This window comes from Gymnogyps californianus, chromosome 11 (assembly GCF_018139145.2).
Source record: "Gymnogyps californianus isolate 813 chromosome 11, ASM1813914v2, whole genome shotgun sequence".
Lineage (NCBI taxonomy): Eukaryota > Metazoa > Chordata > Aves > Accipitriformes > Cathartidae > Gymnogyps > Gymnogyps californianus.
The window spans coordinates 13,347,595-13,365,104 of NC_059481.1; the positions used below are offsets into that span (position 1 = coordinate 13,347,595).

Below are 17,510 nucleotides of genomic sequence, written 5' to 3' on the forward strand. Positions count from 1 at the left end.
CAGGAGCTCCAGCTAATCTTCTCTCTGCTCCACCAAGGAATAGAAGTGGATGTTGCTAGGAGTGCTGATAGTCTGGACAAGAAAAAGACTTGTTTTCTGTTTCTATGGTTGCAACAGCCCTTAAGAAAGATATAAATTTCCCTGCAACAACTAACTGCATATTCATTTTAAGGTAGATCTAGTTCCAGATTCCTGAGACAGAACCCTCTACCTGTTCCCAACCCCATGAAGCCAGAGCAGCAATATAGAAAGTTGCTAATCTCAACAGAATTCAGTGAGCAGCACGATTGGTTTGGAAAAGAAACAAAACAAAACAAAACAAACCCACAGCAAATTTTCAGCCTCTATGTACAAAAACAATGCAAACAAGTGGAACATTCTAGTTATATTTTGTAAAACACATGTTTGGGATCAACAAAACATCAAACATCCAGACCCTAGATTACAAAAAAAATCTATTGCCATCTAATTGTCAACCCCAAGTTTAGACAGTCCTTGTCGGAAATCATGTAATTCATCTATCTTCCCGTCTAGTACATCTAAAAAATTCTTTAATTCAGTTTTAAGGTTGGTCTGCCTATGTTTGCTCTCTTCGACTTCTGTCCTTAGCGTTCTGACTTTCTCTTCAAGATCTTTGTTCTTTTTCTCAGCAGCCTTAAAGACAAAAGAGACAATAAGATGAATCACAGAGAAGAAGGATGAACAGCATTTAATAGGGTAAAGCAACAAATGACAGCCGGGCTGTAAAAGTTTGCTTCGACTTCTGCAAACTGATTAACACAAGCACCTCTGAAAGCAAACGACATGTGCTAGTCAGATTAAAAGGAAAGAAAGCCCATGCAGGAAAGGACACAGATTAACTGGAAAAGATGCTTTGCATCAGATTTTGTCATTTGGTTGATATCTTAAAATTCAGCTGGATTTAAATCATGCACTGTGCATATATTTCTGTCACTGCTACAGTTGCAGAATTAGACACTGTGCCACCAATTACATACAGAATTATCTATGGTGGTTTAACCTTGAAAAACAAGCTTAGAAAATACTGCCTGAGGAATAATATTGCTTTATTCAGCACTTTTGGATTTATTGTTTTGGTTTTTTTTTAAAGTTCCACTTTGTGTGAGCACTCAGGCAAGGAACAGGGCAGCCACATAACACTTCCCTTGCTGCAGTTCATTCTATTATTTTCCCCTCTCGTTAGCTCTTCTGCCTATTGTTCTCTATTTCATGCATGTAAGCACATGCTTATTCTCACCAAAAGCCATAGACGACATACTTTACCATTGTGAATCAAACAAAAACCATATTTTAAGCATTTTCAGCATCCGCACTCCTCAGCAGCCTTCTAAATGATTTTAGATCGTTTAGATGATCAGAGTGATGGCTTATTTGATTGATTGGATTTTATTTCATTGATGAGACTGCTTATATTTGTTCTCCTTTCATGTATTAATTTATTGCATTGACACAAGCCCTGACTTTAACAAGTGATGCCCAAAGCCCAGCCGCTGGCTGGGGCAGGGCTCCCACAGCCCGACGAGCTCCACTCTGAGCGAGCACCTCCCAGCAGAGGAGCCACATGTGCAAAACCAAGCCACAGCGAGCCATGCATTGCTGGAAAGGAATGACGCAGCATGTAAATGCATCCTCAGGTGAACTCTTTCCCTGGTGGTGTGCAGCTACGCTCATCTGTTTCTTGCCAAAAAGCCTTCCCTGGTGCCACTGCGGCAATTAGCCACAGGTCTTGAAGTGCTGCTCGACACACGTGGCTGCGGTGCGGCTCCACAAGCCCAGAGCAGCAGAAATATGGGATACAGGGTAGCCTGGAATCTGCAGGAGATAGATGCAACACGATCCCAGGCAAACCAATTTCTGCAGACAGCAAGGCAAAGAAAAGGAGCTATTTAATTACTCCTGTGCTGGAAAGGGCACAGTGTATTTTGCATGTAATTAGCATTTTTTGTTTTTACAAACCGGAGCTCTTTTGCCTTCAAACACTGAAGTCTGAACAGAGAAAAGCATATAGTTACGAGAAAGAAAGTAAATGTATCAACTATTTTAAAATTAATTTCATTGCCAAACTGTACCTGTAATTGTTGAGATACAGATTCACATTCTGACATTAGCTGTGGTATAATTTCACCCTGCTTTCGGAGCTCTTCCAGTTCCTTTGAAAACAGTAAAAAAACCAAACAACATATTAGTGCAAGCTTCAATTTAAAACATAATGAAAATTTAAGAATATGAAATGGCTTTGCATATTTTATTTTATTCTGCACAGTATTTGGATGTAAAATAATCAAAATAGCATGTCTGCATTCCAAAACACATGCTAATTTTCTACCAGAATACATTTTTTCCCTACATTTTTTACTTTGTATTTCTAAAACAGACAATGTAACTCAATCTCTAGCATGAACGCGATTACTTATATTAATGAAATCTTAACCTAAAACACATACCTATGCAAAAGATATATTCAATAAGACAGAAATCTGAAGGGCTGTAATGCTACAAGCAATTTATAGATGGTAGCAAAGAGCAAATTAGACATGAATTTTCAGTGATATATGGCAGCAAAAAATGGCCAATGGCATTACGAGCTGCATATATAGAGGCATCATTACAGAGCACAGCTGTAATGGGCTCTCCTCCACTGTACAGCTCTGAGACATCCCCCGCCCCCCCGAAATTTGTATTCGGTTCTAGCATCACTATCCAAATTGAGAGGACTAGCTGAAAGGAGTTCATGAAAAGAGCAACGTGACTTGATAGGAGTCCATGTCTCTGATGGCAATTAAGACAACTCGAATACATTAACACCACAAATGAACACCACCAATGTGGGTAGTAGGGAAAGACTCAAAGAAAGCCTGTACATTTTGCAGAAGGACTGTCAGAGCATCTGAAAAGCACATTTGCAGGTCCAAGAGAAACTCTGTGACCTGAAAAGAGTGCAAGATCCTCCTCCAGAAACTGCCCATGTAGGTGACAGTCTCAAGAGTAAGCAGGAGTATATCCTCTCTGAGCTCTACTGACACAGGACAGCAAAACCAGACCTATCTGAAAGGCAGATTTCTTGGCTACGAAAGGCGATTTCTTCCCTAATAGGTGAACTTACAGCATAATACGAGTGTAACAGAATCCATAAGTCAAGCTCTTCCACAGAACCAGACAATAACGTTTTTTCTCAAGTCCCCCCCAGTTCCCTTGTTCTAAGTACATCAATACTCAGCACTTCCAGTCTCACCCAAATTTCACAAGAATCCAGCGTATCCTGGAGAGCACATCGCTTTCTTCCGAGGTTTGCCAAAAGCACCATTACATCAATAAATTTTTTTTTTTGAGAAATTCTGTAATTCTAGGACAACTCTAACTGCTTTTATTGTTTACTCCCATTTTTCAGCATTAGTTTACATTGATATAAGAAGACAAATCATATCATACTACAGATTTTTTGTGAACTGCATTGAAGAATTTAACTAATGTAACAGTAACTATATCCAGGCAATGTCCCAGCTGCTGATATAGGGAAAGAAAGGGTAATTTACCCCTATACCCCAAAATATATTTATATTTTGAGATATGAGCTCCCGTGCATATATATCTGTATATACATAAATAATGCCTGGGAGCTCACATCTCAAAATATAAATATATTATACTATATATACCTACTATATAGATAACTACTATACTGTATACTTACTATATATAGTATAATACTGTGTGTGTATATATATACACTATATATACGGTACATGGCATATGGCATGAGATATATATCTATATAAAAATATAAATATTTCACTAGATAGCTCTATCCTGATTCCCATGTCTTTACATTTCTCTCTCCTCATTTCCTGCATGAAGAGGATATCAGCAGCTCCTCTTACATGGCAACATCCATGAGCAGGCTTCATGCTGGTTTGAACTGCAGACCATGAAAAGGTTTCTTACGGGTGGTTTAGGCCTGATCAAGAACCTGCTAATGTAAATATGCAGTCTGAAAACAAGTTAGTATACTGTCAGTGTAAATGGAAGATAGCCATGTAATATTCACAAGTCAATCAATTTTCTGGTTCGTTTGGTACCGTAAAAATGTGAATCTTGAGGAAAATGCTAGCAGAGAATAAGGGTTATTATACATGCTATTACCACAGAAAGGTTGGGAAGAAAGCATGACATTTTCCTTTGAAATATGGGGCTGAAAAACGTATTATAACAGTGCATCAAAATCCATCTCTCTCAACCATTTCCTTGTGCCAGCTTAAAATCCCTTAACAGCACTGCTTTTAAGAGGACCAGCAGAGATGCTGTAATGGCACACGGCAAACTTCACTGCATGTGCTGACAGCTTTTTCTCTTCAGCCAGCACAGAGCATTTGGTCACTGCAATGAAGGACAAAACCAAGGATCCCATTATTCTCCCCACTGTTCAAGGGCTCCAAGCCATCAACATCATTCTCCTTAGAAAAATGAACACCCTGTATGTCAAAAATGACAAACTGGGGTACTCTAAATGAATCTGAATTTCTCGCTCTTGGCATTAGCCCTGAGATCAGAGGGAGACCATAAAACAGCAAAGCTGAAGACTATGAGCCATCCGGAAAAAGAAACAGGACTTCTTACACAAACGCCAAGTTATTTTGTAAATGACGTCTTTTGAATGATGGCCCTGACGTCTATGGGAATTCAGGGCATAGGGACTGGCAAACAAAACTGTTCTCAGCATACATCTGTCTGGCTTTGGGCAACAAGTTTCACCACTCCAGCTCTTCTGTTCGGAGTAAAGTGTTGTATACATAAAAGTATCATGTTTGTTAACCACTGCCAAATTAAAGTGTGCTGTCACAGCGCATAACACGTCATGAAACTGAGACTGAGGAACATTATCAAACTGTCGCTAAGGAGACGTACATGGAAAAATCTAGAAACAGGCAACACCCAGAGACATCAGGCCGCTTCTGGCTGTAGGTGAGCCAGTCCATAAATCTACAACCCAAGTGAGAAGCAGACAGATCCACTCAAACTCTAAAGCATGTCATTTCTGTGTTCAGGGCGCTTACCAGCTCTTTGTCCTGAAGTTCTGTTTCCAGTTCCTGGAGACGTCTACTCAGCTGCGCATTTCTTTCCTTCTCTTTATTTATTTCATTGCACTGTTCCTCCAGTTCTTCAATCTTTAAGAAATGTCAGACATTAGGTGAAATTTTTTCAAATTTCTGAAAATCTGGGGCAGAACACAGCAGATGTAAATGGGCATTGCTCCACTGAGCAGAGGGAAGCACGGACAACTTTAATTTGCAATGGATCTGTTTCCTAGATCATAGCACTTGATTCACTGCAACCAAATTATCGCTTCTTTCCTTAAAAAGAGCCAATTTACACATCCACTAGGAAGCCCTGGGACTGTGTTTATTCTCTCTTATCTCATATAAGTACTCAGCAATGCACAAAACACTGAGCTGCTAAAATAAGTGGAACTGGGGATAAAATCTGCACTTCACTTCTATGAATCCAACATAAGACTATAAGGGATGGGTTTTCTTAATGCAGCAAGGAGAAGAAATCTCTCCAGTGCTCTCAGCTTTGCCTCCCCAGGGGTTGCTATTACTCTAGCTGGAGTAGAAGGGACACAACATCAAAACATTGGGGGGAGAACCAGTTCAGAGCAACGTATGCCGCTTTGTTCTCTTGCCCAGGGACGTGCTTTGCTCTCTCCATACCTCCTCCTGCCAGCTCTGGACTTAGCTCCCAGGAGATGCAATTCCCGCAGGCTGATGGGCCAACTCATTAAAGCATGTACTTTAATTCTCAGCTTTGTGTTGTTTTGGGATTATAACTTCCCTCATTTGAAGGTAGAGCAATATGCAAAAAATTCTGACCCAATTAACAAAGGAGAAGGAACGTGCCGGGGTGCTGCAGTGGTGCAGCGTGAGCAAGGAACCTACTCGGGGGAAAAGCTCAGAAAACCTCTCTGTATAGAAAAAGACAGCGCATTATACAGACAGCGTTGCTGCAGTCTGGCTAGTCACCGATATGATGACTTTGCAGCTGTAGTAAGGCAGTGTTTTGATAATCTCTTCATATCTAGGCTACAGCTACTGACACGTGGCATGTTTCATGAGTTAATGTTAATGAGAACAACTTTTCTCTGCAACAGTATAGAAAAGTAAAAAACTACACTGCAAATTATGATATTTTCTTATAACATACTGTTCCAGTCTCTCACTTCTCCCCTATCCAAAAGAGACTGGATATAGGAACCCAAATCATGTAACAACTAATATTAATTTGTTAATGTAACATCAGTTAACACAGCTCTGGTTTGATCTCTGAATTATCACTGTGCACACCTAAAATACATGCAAATAGAGTATCTGCCTCGGGGAAAGGTTGCTCCACGTGGATTTTCAGTGCCAACAGACAACCCAGGCCACCTCCAACACTGAAATACTATTTGCAGCCTATGATATACAAAAATATAGGAAATTCCTTCCCTCTTTGAAAGCAAACACTAAACCAAAAAAAAATTCTCACCAGACTGATACAATCTGATCTCTACTTGAAATGTCCCAGTGATCCATCTAAGCAAGCAGGAAAAGGATCCAGCTTTTCCAAAGACATTTAAGATGAATGGAGTGAAATTATCCCTGCAAGCAGTGCTCACGGAAACCAGGCTCCCCCGTGCCCAGGTTGGTGCCAGCCCTGTGTGGAGCTGTTACAGACAGCTCAGTATTATTTGAGGGACAGTACCAATGACTACTCTAAACTGAGGCTTTAAAAATTTAAACTTCTGAATTGTTCTCTGCTGTAGCCGCTGCTCACCCTCAGTCTTACGCTACTGAGAAACGTTGTGCTCAGTAATGGAGGGGAAAAGGTTTCTGGCAGGTTGCTGGATGAGATGTGCCCAGCGTTAGTGCTGGAGGACCCAGCTCACGGCCCGCAGCGCTGAGGACGTAACTCACATCCTCATTCCCCTGCCTGCTGTCAGGATTTGCTTCTGGTACTGAGTGGTTCCCAGCTTGGTTTCCTGTGGGTACCCAGGCCATAACCATGCCTTCTGCTTATTCATCATCTGGCAGCATTTAAGTGAGCTTTGAAAGAAATATGCAATAGTAATCCTACTTATAAAACCTATTTGTTTTATCACCCCGGCCAGCAACCCCTGCTGATACCAAGTCTCCCAAATCAAGAGGCAGGGAGCTTCACGTGATGCGGCAGCACCAGTCCTCCCGCTGATCCCCAGCCCTTTGAACTTCCCTGCCCGCGGTGTGCAGAGGGAAGCAGCTGCCTTAACCCCCGCGTCCACCTCCCTTTCAAAGACAAAATCCCTCTCCTAACACACATAAAGATAAAGCAGCAGAAATCCAAGAGAAAGAGCAATTGCAGAAGCAGCTAACTGGAAGAGACGGCTCTCCTGTGGGTATGCTCTGCTACCTTGCTCCTGAGCTGGTCATTTTCCTCCTTGCAGGCTGAGAACTGCTTCTTCCAGTGCTCGATGCTGGCTGCGGACTCCTGCAGCGCCGTGGTCAGCCGGGCATTGCTCTCCCGCAGCGTCTGCAGCTCCGTCTCCCACTTCTTCACGTTGGATGAACTAAGCAAAACAGGGCGCCATTAGGTGCCTTCACTTTATAATCCTGCATATCATTATTCTTTACCTGTCTGCAAACTCATCCACCCATGGTGTGTGTTTACCAATAATTTGTTGTTATAAGATCAAGAATACTCAGATGTATGTAATTGCCTTTAGCCATTGCCTGCCTAAGGAGAACATAAGCCTTAGCTTGACTGTCACTGCCAAAACAAAGGGATCTATCAACTTCAGCAAGTGACCTGTGTGTCTGGAACAAAAGTCCTGCTGTCAAAACAGGCTGTAGGGGTAAGCTGACAGCTGGGATCTCCACCATTTGCAAACAGGGGTTTTACTCCGGCGCTGTGCATGGTCTGTGCTCACCTCCAGAGCTGCGCGGCTGTGCCTCGCTGAGCACCTGCTGCAGTGCAGGCCTGGGGACGCGGTACCCCTGCAGCCAAGCGACTCTACACATGTGCAGATGGTACAATAAGTCAGAAGATGTCAGGGGGTTGACACTATCTAGATTTGATTTTTTTTTTTAATGCTCAACCTTAAATATAAAAGTGTTTGTTACATAACGCTGAAGTATTAAACTACTCATTCCCCAAAGCTTCAAGCTGCAGCGTAGAGCAGAAGATTAGAGAGTGAATGGAAGGACGGCTTTGAAACTCCGTACATGCTAGTTGCTACTTGCCTGTGGAGGTGTCTTCAGCAGGAGGAATGAGCAAATGTTATGATTTGAAATAGATTACACTATCGAAATGTCAATAAAGAGAGATGATGTACTTCAAATATAATATATGCAACCTTAGAATTGCTCACTGGGTAACGCTGCTTATGGTGCTGCTGCCTTATTTTTTAAATAGCTTTTTAAGAGTAGCTTGATCCTGTTAGATTTTCTTTCCATTCACAGATATATACACATGCAAGAGGCAGACAAGGCAAGATCCCAGTAGAGAATTATTCTATTTTAATGTCGTAACTTTGTATATTCCAACGCCTGTATTTTCACTATGGCTGCAAATTACTCTTCTCAGCATTTTCAAATAATTTATCAAAGCAAATAGCGAAAAATGTGACTTCAAGGGGCACTGTCCACAGCTTTAGCAACATCCCCCTAAGACTTCTAAGCAGCCTGGTGAAATTACATTTCTCACTTCAGCTTTTTATGGTTGAGTTCATTCCCTTTTATAATTTTAAATATCCATATCTATTTTCATCAAAGTAAACGTAGCAAACTCAAAGAGGAAGAGAGATTGGCTTCACATGTTATCAGTAGCAATTGCTCCCCCATGGCTTTAATGTTATTTCTGTAGTTCTAAAACTTCACAAACGAAGGTGGTTATAAGAGTTGGCATCAGCAGCATAAAGGAGATCTTATTTCATCACAAACTAGATCAGGAAAAATCTAAATGGTAAATATCTCTCAACTGGATACCGGGAGGTACTTGCTAAAATCTGCTCATTCATCCATTCTGCTGCATCATTTTAAGTTAATGCAATTACATTTGAATAATTTCTGTTAATATCATTAGCCATCAGATAATTACAGCACGCTATTCCAATGCAATTTCAGTATTAAAGGAACTTCACCTTTGGGCTAGAGCAATTTTTAATTTATCATTCTCAGACTTGAGATGTGCCTCAGCAGGACCACCATGTGATGCCTTCTCATCATCTGTCCCGTTCACACTAGACGCTCGAGTGGAAGATGGTGTTTCACGTCCAGATTCCTGCAGCACAACACACAAATGAACACCGGGTGTCTTCTGCACCTCCTGCAACACCACAACACCAATTTCTTTGTAATCTTGATCCCACACCACCTTCCTGAGATGTAGGCTGTGTATGCTCTCCTGGCAGAACAGTGGTAACAAACACATACCCTTTACATCTTGGCTGCAAAGCTGGTCTGTTTAAAAAGAATGAAAAAATGATAGCCATACACAAAACGGAAGTTTAAAGTGTTAAAAAAAAATTTTAAGTGTTTTAACTGACAAGGCTTGTGTTTTCTAAAGGTGGTTTGTTTTTTTTAAGATAATGACACAATACAGTGCACCTGGAAGCACACAAAGTCCAAACCAAAAGTAACAAAAAAGAAGATACTGCTTCTCCAAAGAGATACCATGCTGTCCTGGTTTCGGCTGGGACAGAGTTAACTCTCTTCTTAGTAGCTGGTACAGTGCTGGGTTTTGGCTTTAGTGTGAGAATAATGTTGATAACACACTGATGTTTAGTTGTTGCTAAGTAGCGCTTATCTTAAGCCAAGGACTTTTCAGCTTCCCATGCTCTGCCAGCAAGCAGGTGTGCAAGAAGCTGGGAGAGAGCACAGCCAGGGCAGCTGACCTGAACTAGCCAAAGGGGTATTCCATACCATGGAACATCATGCCCAGTATATAAACAGGGGGGAGTTGGCCAGGAGGGGCGGATCACGGCTCTGGCATCGGTCAGCGGGTGGTGAGCAACTGCATTGGGCATCACTGTTCCCCCCCCCCCCCCCTTTTTTTGTTATATTCCTTTTCATTATTATTATTATTATATTTAATTATTATTATTGTTAGTATTATACTTTACTTTAGTTATTAAACTGTTCTTATCTCAACCCACGAGTTCTACCTTTTTTCCCGATTCTCCTCCCCATCCCACCGTGAGGGATGGCTGCGGGGTGCTTGGCTGCTGACTGGGGTTAAACCACGACACATGCATACACTGCTTGGTGCTGATTCACCAACAGAGAACAAACAAAGTGAACCACAAAGGCCATGACCAAAGTGGTTAAAAAATGAATATCCAAAGTCAGCCTCTCAGATCGATATTTGTAGACCCCCCAAAGGGGGTTAGTTGCAAGACTAAGAGCATTCAGCAGCTTTTTTCTGATGATGCATCTGAATTCCTCTCTGATCAAAATTCGTCTAAGTTTCCTCCAAACATTAGCCCAGGCCAAGAAGGCCCGCTGAACAAACAGGGTTTGTTCTTACTTAATGCAATGCATACGAAATTACAGTCAAACATATGCAGAGACTGGGACAACACTCAATTTCTTCAATTTGTAAGAAACCCGGACCTCCTTGGACACAGAGGCACTTGGCTATATCAAGGTGCGCTGTCTAGAAAAGTGTATTGTACAAATATGCAACACAAGCTTCTTCCAACCACTCACTAAAGCACTGCCTCTGTTCCCACACCGCAGCTTTCCATTAGTCACACCTAGGCAATGAAACACTATGGCCACAAAGTCAGTCTCTCCATCGGCAAACCGAACTCCTACAAAAGTAGATTAGACAGATGACACAACGAAGTATCTCGATGAATCTCATTTACCGTCTGCTGAAGCACTACACTGACTTACTTTCCAGTGACTCAAACTATGTGTAACAGTACAAATCAAAGGATGTGTAGCTTTCCCTGTTATTATATAACTGCTGAAAGTTCAGCAAGAACTGGTGAAAAAAATTAGACTTAAATGAAGGCAAAGAGCATGGATGGATGAAAAATATTCCTCTGACAATGCTAATGTCCAGCAGCTGACAATTACCTTTGGCAATCTTCATTTTATATACTTTAAGCTTGCTGCCAGAAGCTGGTACAGTCCATTAGAAAAATTAACTTTAAATTATTTATCCTGTATGCATACAGGTATTAAAGCTAAATTACAAACCTGGGAATGATTGCTTGAGGTCTCAATTTTCTCTTGAGATCTGTCTCTTGCTAGTTTGGCAGCTTCTTTTACTTCTTGGAATTTCTCTGCAAACTGGAAGAAGCATGAAAGATATTTATTAAAATGATTTATCACCTATTAAACTGTTCAGATTACTGTCTTTATATGGTTCATAGATCTCCAAAAGTGAACAACGAATTTTGAGAATTTAAAATTTTTGGCAAGAAAAAGCTTTTTAATTCCTTGGCAGGGAGGTTCTTTCAAAAGGAATGGGGGTGTTTCTAAAAGAGGGACATCTCTGTACCTCTGGCCAATCACAGTAAAAACCCATGAAGAAAAAGGAACTATCAGTGTCTCCTGGTTTGATTTGGTTTTGTTTATTTCCTCCCCCTCCTCTGGTTCACTTGGTGTTGACAGTCTGTTAAAGTTGAAAGTATAAAAGGCATATGTTTGGATAAAAAAATTATCCATGTCTTCTACTCCTAAGAGCAAGTCAATTAAATTAAAGAATGCAAATGAGCTCATCTGCAGGATGCAAGCAAGGGATTATCAGGACACATAAAAAATGAGAAGGTGGTAGATCTGAATGTATGATGGGGTCATATGAAAACACAGCTTTTCTGGTCTAATTTTCTTATTACTGGCAAAAATAAAGGTAGAAGACTTCGGGAAAGGCTTGAATGCTTCTTGTAAGAGGGTTATATCAAACTGGGGGAGGCAGGGGAAAGGGAAGATAAAGATGAAAAGTAACAATTCCATTCTCTGCAAGTTGCTGTGGGACATCTGCTCCGAAGCCAGTCTGGCACTTTTGAAATACAAGTATTATCACAGCCAGTCAGGGTTGCAGGGCTTTGAACACTTTAAACAGTGTTTAAAGTTTTAAAAGGAGGATTGCAAAGATGGAAGAAAAGGCATAATACATAAATTTTTTTTTTAATTAAGATGTATCCAGTATAAGAATGGGTAACTGTCTTTCTGCTAAAGCAGCTTGGTCTTGCTTGCCTGTGTTTTGAGAAACTTGAAATGCTAGAAAGGAAAGACATATTAAAAGTAAAAATATAAATAGAAGTATTTTATTGCACAGTTTGTGAATGAAAGGGTTGCCATTATATCCTTGGATAATTCAGAACACTTACAACAAAATTGTAAATAAAAGCATGAAAAAAACACCTCATTTTATAGTCAAGGAAAGGGAAGAAGCATTATCCACTTACTAATCTTATCTTCTAACTTTTAGATTTACAGCAGGTATTTAGCATGCTCTCGCTCAGTAAAATACTGGGACTACGAAGACTGATAAAACAAATCTTCTCCAACTGGTCTAAGAAATCTGGATTTATATGTGGAGGCACCCGTGTTTTGTATAACACTCACAAATGGAAATTTCCAACAAAGACACATACATCATTCTTAAATCCCATGGACGAGCACATTCTCAAACTTGAGTGAAATTTTGGGTGTAGACTACGATCTGTGACAATGCTTATGAATGAAGACTGAGCTCTCGAATCCAGCTGTTTTCTATACAACAGCTGAAATTGCATAGGCAAAGTATGTGCTCTCGGATGGCAGTAGTTGCTATCTGATGGCATGTGCAGTCACTACACACACAAATGACTTGACTACCTTTGTAGCACTATAAAGATCATTAAGAACAACTACATTACATTTTCGCCTTAAGTGATTTAACTCCAACTTCACACAAAATGTATCTCCTGCTGTGATAAAACAGCTATAACAAACTGATTATTTCTAAAATATTGTATCAACAGTAAGTTCTACACTTGGGTTTCTTGCAAATAGTAAAGGGCTGTTTTGAGTATTTCTTTTACAATAAATCTTTATGGGCAAGTATGAAAAATTTATGAGGGTTCTTCATGGACTATATGAAATATGAAAAGACAAAAAGAATTGGAAGTGATCTATCAAATTTTATTTTTGCAGCTATCTTCATAAAGCACACAGAGGACTGCTGTGAAAAATTATGTGAGCTGAGAAGAAAAGGACATTTTTCCATATTTCCATAATAAAAAATTGTATATGACTGAGCAAAGCTAATCTTCAATACAAAACCAATAATGATCTCATTGCACAATAGATTTCAGTCATGTCTCTAGTTTACCAACACATGTATTTAACACATTTGCTTTTAGAAACAAGTACAAATAACTGAATTTTTCACCATCTTAGCGACAGATCTTTGGCTTTAAGAGTCAAAATATTACCGTTCATTCTCATCGTTGTTACAAATGTAAAGATGGCTGTAACAGAAACGGTGGTGAAAGACTGTCTCTGGTTTTTATTTAGCCCATACACTTGGAAACAGTCAGTCCATAAAGAGTTCTGCTGCTGCTTCTTTTTCATTCTTAGCTAATTAATACCTGCTAGATTTTACTAACAGTCTATTTTTGAAAGCTACAGAGGATCACTTGGCTTGTTACAAAATTAAAGCCTTTCACTTGATTACTCTTCTGAGCGCAGCAACACGATGGTGACAGCCCAAACTTGTGTGGCATTATCAACGCTAACTGCTACAGCAGCAGCCCAGGTGTTTCTGAAGCTGCCCAGATCCCGAGGTCGTCTCTGAGAGTGATGGCATGGCCACGGTGTCTAATTGCTGGCAGAAATCAGAGAGATGCTTTCTCTCCAGTACTGATTTCTTCTGTCCCAAACATAAATAATCGACAAATAATTGATACTACAAAATCATGTGCCACCTCCAAGATCTAAGTTGACTTTGAGCTATCAAACCATTGCAACAATAGGGAGTGCTTTTTAAACACGAAATTCCTAGTTAAAAAGTGAAATAATCTTCTGTTTAGTAAATGAAAACTTGGTAAATGTGGTCTCGAGGAGCAATGCATGTATAAATACCCAAAACCAACTAAAAAAAAAAATCATCATGCTCCTTCTCCTTCCATCTTTACTCCCTTCATCTTCCCTTTCCTCTACCCTTGTCCGTGGGCAAAGTTCCCCAAAATTAGCAAAAAAAAGACTGGAGTAGGAGAAACACCAACTAAACACCACGCCAATAGTCCATCATGGATTATACGACGTGTCTTCCCATGCCCCCCCAGGAAGCTGTGAGACTAAGCTGCAATATGGAAAAGATTTGCTGCTACCAACGCTTGTGAAGCCTTTTACTCTAAGGCTGCTGCAGCCCATGAGCACTGTTTGATTATGAGTCTTGGCCAGTGAAATTTAACGGCAACTCAAGGATGCTACTGTGCATTGCACAAATTATTTAAAGGCTGTTCAAATCTGCAGCCAGCTTGTCACCTGGAGAAATACATATATATTTAAATAGACCTTCTTAACATTCTATACATTAAAAAGTGTTATGTTGCATGCGTAAATTTTAAGCTCCTGATCTGGCATTATATTTTACGTCTCCTACTGACAAACTGTGCCAGTGTCAGATGAAACAGCTGCTCCCACCCAAAGCAGTCTCATAAATATTTCATCGCCCTCTCGGTTTGCAGAAGGCTGGGTGACGCGATGTTCCCACTGGGGAGCACCGCCATGCCGTGACCCACAACGCACACGTCACTTTGCCCATGGTTTTCTCTGGATGAGCCCTCAGTACCGAGCAGATTGGCAGCAAACAAGACTATTTACTCCAGAATGTGGCCAGTAATTTGTTCTAGCACAGCCAGTGTGCTGCCAGTACCGACGCCGGTTGGACTGTGGGGCCTGTGCCACGTGCTGGGAACAGGGGCAGGCTCTGCTCCGAGCTTTCTCCCCTGCAACACAGCGCCTGGCAAATACCACACACATAATGTGCGTGCATGCATAGAATAAAGTCCAGTGCTTCCCAGATGCTGGATGCAGTTGCTTTATGATGTGCAAAGTCTGGGTTTACTGGGTTTCTCACCTGTATAAGTCTTTGTCCCTCTGCCCTTGACTACCTACAGCTCCTCAGATAGCATGTCTGCATCAAAGCATCCTGAATGATAGCAGAAATTGTACTTAACTGCTTCATGTGCAAAATACATCACTGCCTTTACAGCACCAGCCCTGCCTCTTTATCAAACCCAGGCACACCATTAATTCTCTTTTGACTCCTGTTTCAATTTGGCTGTAGCAATGTTTGAATAATGTCTTGAGACCTTTTTGAGGCACAGGGTGGGAAGGGGGGAAAGGAGGGTCAGCAAGTCCTGCAAGAGGGGAAAAAGAGCCTGAGTAGGACATCAACTTTAAGCCCTGGGATTCTTCCAATCAATGTGAATGGTAATTAGGTTACTAGGTCACTGAATGCAGTTTTCATTAATGGCTCATGTTTAATTTGAACTGCTTTTCCCTATAGGTATGGATTAATGCTTAAGTATCTCAAGGGAAGCAAGGCATTAGAAAGAGGCAATATCTTTTATTAGGCCAACCCACATACTTAAAAATGCAGACATTTTTAGGCGTGCTAATCTCTTCTCCTGTCTCATTATTATTCATTGTTTTCAGCAGACATTTTTCAGCTTTATTTATTTATTTATTTAAAGCCAGGGCTATTGATCTCGGTTTAGTGGTGTTTTAGCGTGTCTTTCCAATTCCTGACTAAAGGCTTCAATTATTTCCAGTAAAACTGGCAAGGTTTAATTGATATCTTTTATAAGAGTATAATGATATCAACATAAAATGAAACTTGATTTTACTATTCCCAATACACTTACACATCTGTAATCTCTCCACCATGTCTGATCTTTCTTACTAATGGTTCAATAATTAAACTGAGGAGCATGGATGATAAGGGATATCTTTGTCCCATTGCTTTGCACGGTGGCAATAAACCAGGTTTTCTTACATTTTCCAGCTAGATAACTGTCAGATTTTTTTTTTTTTTTAATAGATCATCTTGAGCCATTTTCAGAAGTGCTCCCCTTAAGCTCCCCTTTGATATTCTGACCGGAAAAAGTCTTTCTGCTGATTTGGAAAGCTTTTCCTGCAAGTAGAAGGGTGTATTATTGGCAGTGGACTCTTCAGCAGACTGTGCAGTGCAAACAGATGTGCAAACTGATCTGGAGAGAAACACAGCTGCTGCCGAGGCCCCTGTGCACACACAACATGTTTTTCAGATTGGCTCTAGTCTGGCCACATGAACATTAAAGAGCTGCTTTCTGATACCAGCATTAAATTTATTCTAAGTATGTGTTTGGACAGTTTTGGAGAATATGGTAAAATCTCTCTGATTAGGGTACAAGGACCTCCAAAGGTACCTTGTGCCTTGTTATAGCTCTTGCCTCCTAGGCCAGCTTCAGCATCACCGGCTCCACACGGCGCGTGGTGCATGTTTAACCCCAGCCAGCACCGAGGTACCGTGTGGTCACCTATCACGTTGCAGAGGTGTGACTTCAGTAATCTGGGATTAAAAATTACTATCCAATGGTGCTAATGCTTTAATTTGGTGTCCAAAGGTTGCATTGTATCATGCTTATCTGTTACACAAAACAAACTATTCCCCTAGGTCCACCTCAATCCTCCCATATTCCCATACGACTTACGAGCTACTATGAACACCTCTTTGCCACAGGAGTGGAGAACATGCATAGGTGAAATGAGCAATTCTCTACACTTGAGTAAGCATCATAAAACATGACCATCACCAGCACCTCATTTTTAAAAAACAGTTTTGCATGTGATTGATTGGGTGGCCTTAGTATCCCAGAAGAGCAGATTATTGCCATGGCACATTTATGGACATCCCAAGTCCAAAAATAATTTAACTTGAAAAGTAAAATATCCTTTACCTTTAAGAAATACTCGCAAAAAATTGAATTCTCTGGAAATTGCAAAAACTCAGTAAGACAGACTTAGTAAAACAAATTCCTATAACAATTCAGTTGATGGAAAAGTCCTTCTATTGCAATGGTCTGCCTTTGCTATTTTAGACACTACAAGAAACATCTTGTTCTCCTGATTCTTATCAAAGCACACAAGCGGACAGCAACACGAGAGACTGTGTGCCATGCCCAAGGACACAATGTTAACTGACAAAACCCAGTGCCAAGTAGCCATGCTTCAGCTGTCAACTATGTGTTAGATAAGTAGGGTTTTTTTTACTACATGAACAAACATCTCAGCTGCTTGATGAGCACTTCGCAAGACCACTAATCTAACGGCAGAGGATGTATTTTAAACTGCTGGTTATTCATGACAAGAGGCAGCTCTAGACTTTACAAGCCTGCTGTTGTAGCCAGTCCCTGGTCCAGGGAAGTGTTGCATTAATACCAAACCCATGGCCAGGTTTGCCCTCTGAGAGAGGCAGCTCTGCCAGCTCATGCC

At 40.8% G+C, this 17,510-nt stretch overlaps 1 protein-coding gene across 1 annotated transcript in view; it reads right to left on the reverse strand.

The window, feature by feature from the left end:
• Positions 1 to 370: 370 nt before the first annotated feature.
• The window catches only part of HOMER2 (homer scaffold protein 2), a 60,239-nt gene continuing 43,099 nt past the window's right edge, over positions 371 to 17,510 (reverse strand). The window contains exons 4-9 of the mRNA XM_050903111.1: positions 11,238 to 11,330; positions 9,173 to 9,312; positions 7,444 to 7,600; positions 5,073 to 5,183; positions 2,091 to 2,171; positions 371 to 654 (exon numbers count right to left, since the gene is read on the reverse strand). Coding sequence (XP_050759068.1) covers positions 466 to 654; positions 2,091 to 2,171; positions 5,073 to 5,183; positions 7,444 to 7,600; positions 9,173 to 9,312; positions 11,238 to 11,330 — 771 coding nt within the window. The 3' untranslated portion in view covers positions 371 to 465. The remainder of the gene's footprint in view (positions 655 to 2,090; positions 2,172 to 5,072; positions 5,184 to 7,443; positions 7,601 to 9,172; positions 9,313 to 11,237; positions 11,331 to 17,510) is intronic.